Raw genomic sequence first — 7567 nt, 5'->3', positions numbered from 1 at the left:
ACTCCACTCCTACCTTCCAGACTGTAATGAAAATTCTGGCTCTCCGCATTCTGTGGAACAGCCTTTACTGCTGCTATTCACGTGCAGCACTTTGACCTTCTATCCTAACATGAAAGAACACGAGCTTTAGACTTCTTAGCACCACCACAGGAGGACTTGGGGCCAGGGCTCAAAACTGAATTTGGTTGCATTTTTGAAGTCTTTTTTGTTGGCAAACTTGGTAATGGCTTGGGATGGGCCATGAAGTACTATTCTGGAGATTCACTAGGTCATTCAAGAGTTGATATTACAGAGTCCCAAGATAGCACAAAACAGAGATCTGAAGACTTCCGGGAGTTTGAAGTTCATCAAAAAAAGTCAAAATTGATCCCACTGTTAATTAAGATGCTTTCCAACTCACACACCAACATAAAACCCCTTTCAAAAGCTTCCAACATCATTAGAAAAACCAGTCACCGTGTATTCTCTAAAATTTATTTACAGTTAATAAGTTAAAAAGCAAAGTACAACCAGATTGTAAATCTTCATCATATGCACATCAAACTCTCCAAGGAAACAATTAGGTTCCATTACAAACAATTGCCTTCTAATGCACTTAAGACATAACAGTCTATCAAAAAATATTTCAAACACACCAATAAAGTAAATATCATGTATATACGTCCACTAAACCCCACCAATTTAAAGAGTGCTGTGGCAACCCTTGAAACAACAAAAAGCTTTGAGTTCAAAATTGCTCAGATGTTTTTTTTTTGTATTCAAATATTCTTAATGTTTCTTTATTGAAGAATTTTCAGAAAAATAGCACTATCATTTGCTTGTGGCAAATTAATAGGTGTCAGCCACCAGCTTAGTTACACATGTCCAACGGGGTACTCAAACTTCGACAAAATAAATACACACCACAACAGCAACACTTTGCACTATCAACAACGGAGCTTGCCCTCAATGATCATCACATTACTGGTTTCAGGAAGGAAAAGTAAGCTGCTGGTTGACAGGAAGGACAATAAAAATGACATCAGGAATCCCCAAAGGTTAGCTGAGGTGCCAGTCACCATATTTCAGCACTCAAGAGTTAAAAATGAAATAAAAGCATAGCGAGGTGATCAACTTCTTCCTCCTCGCTTCCCCTCTACTTGTGCCATATGAGATATAAGATAAACTTATAAGAGAATGAATAAAGTCACGGGATTTCTTTTAAAAAACTATATACAAGCTAAGCTACAGACTCAGAGGACAGGAAATCGATGCCTCACCATAAAGGCCACCTTGCCAAGTTCCTTTTCACATTCTGCCCAATGTACCCATAAAATACTTTCACTTTCCTATTAATATACTAACCAACTATATTAGTTGTTTCTTCACATTTTAGAAGTTGTAACATAGGCTTTGCTAAAGAACACTACGCAAAAATAAAGATTTTTTTGACATCTTATTTCACAAAGTAGAAATGGCATGACTTTTAAATAGACCAGATAAATAACATATTGAATTCAAGATGGGCAATCAGATCCAAACTGAAATCAGACGCCCAGATAATCCAAAGCATTTATGCTAGTTCAAGTGCACTAAAGTAACAAGGCATGAGGAAAAAATGTTAAGAATCTCAGTTAAAATAAATGCATGGTGTCAATGGTCGTTTCAGTTTTGTGCTGATCAGTTATCCTCCCAGCTAAGTCTAATTGCAAAATCCTCTGGGAAACTATCTAGATAAGCTATATGTTGAAATTACATTCTAATATGGCCACTGAGTTTATTTTTTTAATTATTATAAAACTATATACAATCGTGAGTGGTACGAATACATATTTTTTTGTCAGGGGCTAGGTAGCTAAAAAAATTAACAATTTAGGGATGGGGGAGGGAGAAAACCCTACGTATCTGAAATACAATTGGCAATGGAAGGTAATAATCAAAAGAAAATATATAAGCTTCCCATCACACAGATATAATTTAACACTCTCCATCATCTAAGTAATGATTCACTTTTATTTACTCATGTGACTTTGTAACAACACATTATTATTGAGTAGCGAATAAAAGAATATGAGGCATACTGGAAAACTGGCATCAAGTTGTGTGTGTGTGTGTATGTGTGTACGCACACATATATATGCATATATATAATTTTTTTACAGAACAAGAACACTGAAATTAAAATCACAAAACTCCTACTTATGGACAATTAAACTTGAAAAATTCAATTCAGAAAAGGCTATGCCATTTGAATTCTAAGAACACAAGAGTCAAAACTACAACTCTTATTATCCTCCTACGAAGCTGCCAAGCAGAAATAAACCTTAATATTGAGGACTTCATATGTCAAGTTCCAGCCAGTATGAAACGTTCTATGGCAGAATACTTAAATTTGAAAAATAGTGGTACAAAAACACACTTGACCCTTTAGATATTGCAGTGAAATCTGGCTGTGGCACCACTGGCTAAAAACCATTAAGCCTTGCTGCCACCAATGACCAAAGGCACTTGGATAATCAGGAATTCCACACGGGGCCATATGGTACAAACGCTATTATAAAAGTGTAAAAGAAGGGTCAGTACTCTGTGTGACTCGCCTGTTCAATTCCTGTGGTCTTCAGCTGTCAACAAAGACCGCTAACTGCAAACATAACTATCAATGGAATTAAGATAAAAAAGGAAACTCCTGGAGCAAAAAAGACAACTAACTGTCATGACGTCTATAAAAGTGATGGATATCAGTCTGGACATTTCTTGCTATCCAACAACAAAAAGTAAAGAAAGACCTATTTTGCCCAAAGTAACTTCAACCAGTTATTTGATACCAAGAAATGCCCCCCACCCCTCTATATCACTAATAGTTCTGAGAAGTCTAATGGGTATTCTGTTTATCATTTTAATCACAAGGTTTACACACATTCATTTCTCCTATATGACTCCCATTTAAAATAGGTTATCCTTGAACTATTCCTGGATTTGTATATTAGACCAGTACAAGGAGGCCAAATCATTTCCAGTAGGATTCCATCCATCTCTTTAACCAACACGAGTTCTTTGTAACTCATTTTTCTTTATCACAAGTCATGTGGTTTCAAAGCACTTTAATTTTTATTTAATCGAAAAGAATTTAACAAGTCAGCTTTTCCTAAACAGAACTTTATGAGTTTCTACCATTTTCTTTAGGAGCTCAGTAAATATAAACATTAAATTTCAATATAAAATCTTTAGAAACACCTCAAAAATGCTTAAACAGTTGTACTTTGCATCTCTTTGTTTGCAATCACTGAGCCCATGGAATTCAAAGCATACAAATCCTTGCACGATTAACAGTCATAGCTTGAATCTCTTAGAAAAATATCCTTGGTCAAAGCTTTGGAATCCGGTTAAAACTAGGAAACGAGTGGGATTCAGAATACCCTGAGCACAAACGGGTGCAACAGCACAAAACAGGTTCGATCTTTCGTCCAGAAAGAGGGATGGCAGTCGAAAAGAAAATCGAGGGTGGGGGTAGAGGAGCGGGGTGAAAAGCAAGTAGATTCTGGCTTTATTACACAAGCACGAAACCAAATTCCTTTGGAAAAAATAACGACTTCTTCGGAGGACTTCCAGACCAGTGAGGTAGAGTCCAAAGGGAGAAAACGGATCTGCCCCTCCAGTCCTGGAGACGTCTCAGTCCGGGGTACGGAAGCAAAGGGCCCTCCCCCGAGGGTCCGGCGGTCGCCTCCTCCGCAGCCCGGAGCCGGGACGGGGCGGAGGGCGCACCTGCCCCGGCGTCCCAGACGGCGGCGCCGCGGGCCCCGGCCCGGGCCCACCCTCCGGTGACTTCTTCGCCCGTAAAGTGCACGAGGGGACGGGGTCCTGGCCGGATCTGTAAACACTCGACTGACACTTGTCCATCCCTCCGGGCGGGCGGGCGGCCGGAAGCTCCGTCCCCGGCTGGGAGGGCGACGCGGGCCGCGTCTCACGCCCGGGGCACCGGGAAGCGGCGGAGCCTCACCACGGGTTCCAGGTTCACGCGCAGGACTTGGCGCGCCCTACGCCGCGCCGCCGCCAGGCTGCGCTCGCCCCACACGTCGCCGCCGACGCGGATGGTGGGAAAGGTGGTCAGCGTCGGGGTGGCGGCCCTCCAGATCTCCTCCAGGGTGCGGCCCCCGAAGCAGGGCCCGGGCGCCGCGGGCTTGGCGGGGCAGCTCTCCTCGGGGGCCGGCGGGGCCGGCGGGGGCTTCCTCCGGCGGGCGGCGGGAGCCCCGGCTCCGCGGCGCCTCCTCCTGGCCGCCGCGCTCGGGGCCGGCCTGCGCGTCGGGCCGCGGGCGGCAGGGGGCCCCGGGGGGTCGGGGACCAGGGCCCGGCAGGAGGAGTAGCCGTAGACGTCCTTGCTGCGCAGGATGTGCGGGGAGAACTGGTGCTTGAGGCTGCAGAGGAAGCTCCAGAGCTCCGCGTCCGAGCTCATGAACTCCGTGCTGCGGGGCATGAACAGCTTGAAGGCGTCGCCCAGCGCCTTGGTGCTGTCGGCCAGCGACAGTTGCGACCGCGAGTACACCACCTTCTCCTCCCGCGCCTCCAGCGCGGCCCCTCCTCCTGCCCTAAAGCCGCCGCCCCGGGCGGCCACGGCCGGGGCCGCCGGGGGCCGGCGCCGCCGCCTCTTCACGCTGCGCCGCATCGGAGGCCGCTCGGGGCCGCCCGCGCTCGCCGGGTCCCGCCGCCGCCGTCCCCGCCCGCGTCCGGCTCCGCGGCGGCGGCCGCTGCTGGCGCCTCCCGCCCGGCGCGTCCCTCGCTACTTTCCTCGCCGCCGCCGCCGCCGCCCCTCCCCCTCCGAGGGCGGAGGACGCGGGTGAAGATCCTGCTGCCCGGTACAAGATGGCGGCCGGCGCCCACCCCTGGGCTTTGTCATTGGACGGCGCCTCGCCCCCCTGGTTTCTCTTTCTTCTCCTCTCTTGCCTCCTTTCGCCCTCTGCCTTTCTTTAAATGTGCCCGCCTCAGGCCCCTCCCACCGCAGCCCCGACTCCACCCATTGGGTGCTCTCAGAAGAGGGGCGGGGACTAATGGGGGAGAGGCCAGTTCCTGGAAAATGGTGGTGGGGTGGGTGATGGTGGTGGCCCTTGAACGCGAGTCAACAGTTGGGTGGGTATATGGGGAAGGTGCCTTGTCTAGAGTAAGGAGTGGACATTAGCTCCACCTTGGGGAGAGGCACTCTCCGAGTGAGTGGGTGTGCATTTGTGGATTGAGCATGGAGGTCTACCAGTCTGAATAACAAAGGGACACCTGCCCAAAGGCTGTGGTTCGTACCACAGAAAGGCAATTTGGGTCTAAGTCTAGAGGGAATGGGCCTTTCACAATTCCCTTCTAAACCTTCAGAGGCCTCTTTTGCATCTTCATCCTACTCTTCTGGCTTTTGACCCCGATCCATGTCAAGCAACACTAGTAATCCGGAATCATTCAGGTAATAAGGACGGCATCGGTGGCATTGTCTCCTTCTAGACAATGGAACCGTCTTCACATTTAAGAGATCCTCTGCTTATCGAGAAAGCAAAGCCTCTTATACCCTTAGAACTAAATACTCTTTGCTCAAGTTGATCAAAGATCAATTACAACAAAGGCATTCTCCTTACAGAAAATATCATTTTTTAATATATAGTTGTTTTTTAAACGAGTGCACTTCACTTTTCATTAGTGTTAATATGTCCCTTTGCAGCACCATCTCTATCATTGAGAAAGGATGCAGCTTCACAATCAAAAAGGTTCTGTTGAAAAGGACACATTGTTAAGAACCCGCCACCTTTTGTATTTGAGAGGAGGGGATTATGAATGTTTATAGAGTAATGGAAAGTCTTCAGTCGTCTTTTCTATCCTCAATACTTAGTTCAGCCCCTGTCAGATAGTGGGCACTCTGTGTTTGTTGAATGAGTCAGTGAAATAGCACTGGTAATTTAAAATGATGCAAGAAAGAAAGATATATTGAAATCACTAAGAACAGGACTATTTTATATTTTACATTGCAGTTTTCTCAACTCCATTAAAGTTTTAAGGTTAAAAAGAAAAATCTCCTAATACTTCAAACTTTGAGGTAGGCATGCAAATTTTACCCCTCACTGAGCATCTTATTTTGCAGTAGAGAACTGATAAAGCAAAGTTGTGATTTGCACATAGCTGCTAATGGTTACCTCAGATATTTGAGCTGAAAGATACCTAGTTCAATCTCCTTATTTCATGAGGAAATTTGGACCCACAGAGGTTCAGTAATATGGCTTCTTGATAGCAGGACTAGGACTATAGTTAGGTGGTTGGATCTTTATACTTCACTGGAGGTTTTTCAAAGTATGCTGCTCAGACTCAAAGAGGTTCAATAGAAAATGCTTTATGCAAGAATGGAGTGACCAAGGGACAGAGGTGTCCCCTTATTTCCACTTCTGCTCCTCCCAGAATTGAGCAGCTTTTATCTGTCTTATATTACACTGACAAATGATATTTTCTTAGAACCATATTTGTTCATTTAGTTTCAAAACAAATGAATAAAATAAAATAAACAATAAAATAAAAATATTTTGAGAGTTGCTTCTTTACACCAGAGCACCCTCTCCACACGCTGGGTTTATGACAGAAACCAAACTTCCTACCAGGAGACCAGTTCTCAATCTACCAAAATCATGGTAACTTGCTGAAGAGAAAATAATTTTCCTCGAAAAGCACACCATGATCTGAGAACAAGATTATGGAGCCAATTACCAGCTTCCTAAGTCCTTATAAAGAAATTATATTACAACAGCTCTTTACATCACGATTAGCTCTCTGGGTAATTCTGGGAACACATACTAATGTGAAATTTGTATAACTTCCATTGGAATGCCCCTGCAAGACAGACAAAGGAAATTTCAGAGAGTAGGCCAGCAGAATGGTAAGGGGACTCCGTAGTGAAAGAAAAGGGTAAAATATGTACTCCTGGCTTCTCATATTGTTATTTCCTCCCTTCCATGTTAATCATATCATAAGTACTCAGGGTATTTAAATATGGAAAGGCTTAGGGTCTTTTGCCACATAAATACATACCAGGCATCTACACAAACTTACAGAAGTGATTTCAGTTAAAAGGATAAGTCTTTTTATAAGACCATTCTTATTCTAAAAAATATAAGGTCTCAACAAATTGCAGAGCATTCAGTAGCTCATTTTATAATATATATTCTTTTACTTAAAACCAAACACTATCTTTATGAAATATTTTTAGGCATTAATATTATGTCAAAGTGCTTAAATTATTGTATAATTTTAATTTTGGTGTTGTTTGATTTCTCTGTTCTTCTGTTTTCTCTGTTTCTTATTTTTGCATTTCTCTTTGACCTCTACCTTTTGCTTAGCTTAAAATCCTACGAGTGTTTCTTATCCATTCTTCGTAAGTGAGTAAAATTTACACATAAAGATAATATATTTCTTCTAGTTGCTGGGACTCTCCTAAGACACTACAAGTTTTATGGAAAGCTGGCAAATTAAAATTTTGTTCTTGAGGAAACACTGTTTAAAATGCTGTTTATTCCTTTACCTCTCAAGGAGGATGATGCTTCCTGTATATCTGATAAGCAGTGGAGTGTGCTAT

At 44.0% G+C, this 7567-nt stretch overlaps 1 protein-coding gene across 1 annotated transcript; it reads right to left on the bottom strand.

Moving 5' to 3' along the window:
- Window positions 1–460: 460 nt before the first annotated feature.
- CCDC71L (coiled-coil domain containing 71 like) lies at window positions 461–4947 on the bottom strand. Its single transcript, XM_057733513.1, has one exon. It carries the CDS (start codon window positions 4637–4639, stop codon window positions 3941–3943), a length of 699 nt encoding a protein of 232 aa, XP_057589496.1. The 5' UTR covers window positions 4640–4947; the 3' UTR covers window positions 461–3940.
- Between the last annotated feature and the right edge of the window lie 2620 nt (window positions 4948–7567).

Source organism: Hippopotamus amphibius, chromosome 4 (genome assembly GCF_030028045.1).
Source record: "Hippopotamus amphibius kiboko isolate mHipAmp2 chromosome 4, mHipAmp2.hap2, whole genome shotgun sequence".
Lineage (NCBI taxonomy): Eukaryota > Metazoa > Chordata > Mammalia > Artiodactyla > Hippopotamidae > Hippopotamus > Hippopotamus amphibius.
This window is presented reverse-complemented; position numbering and strand designations above follow the sequence as displayed.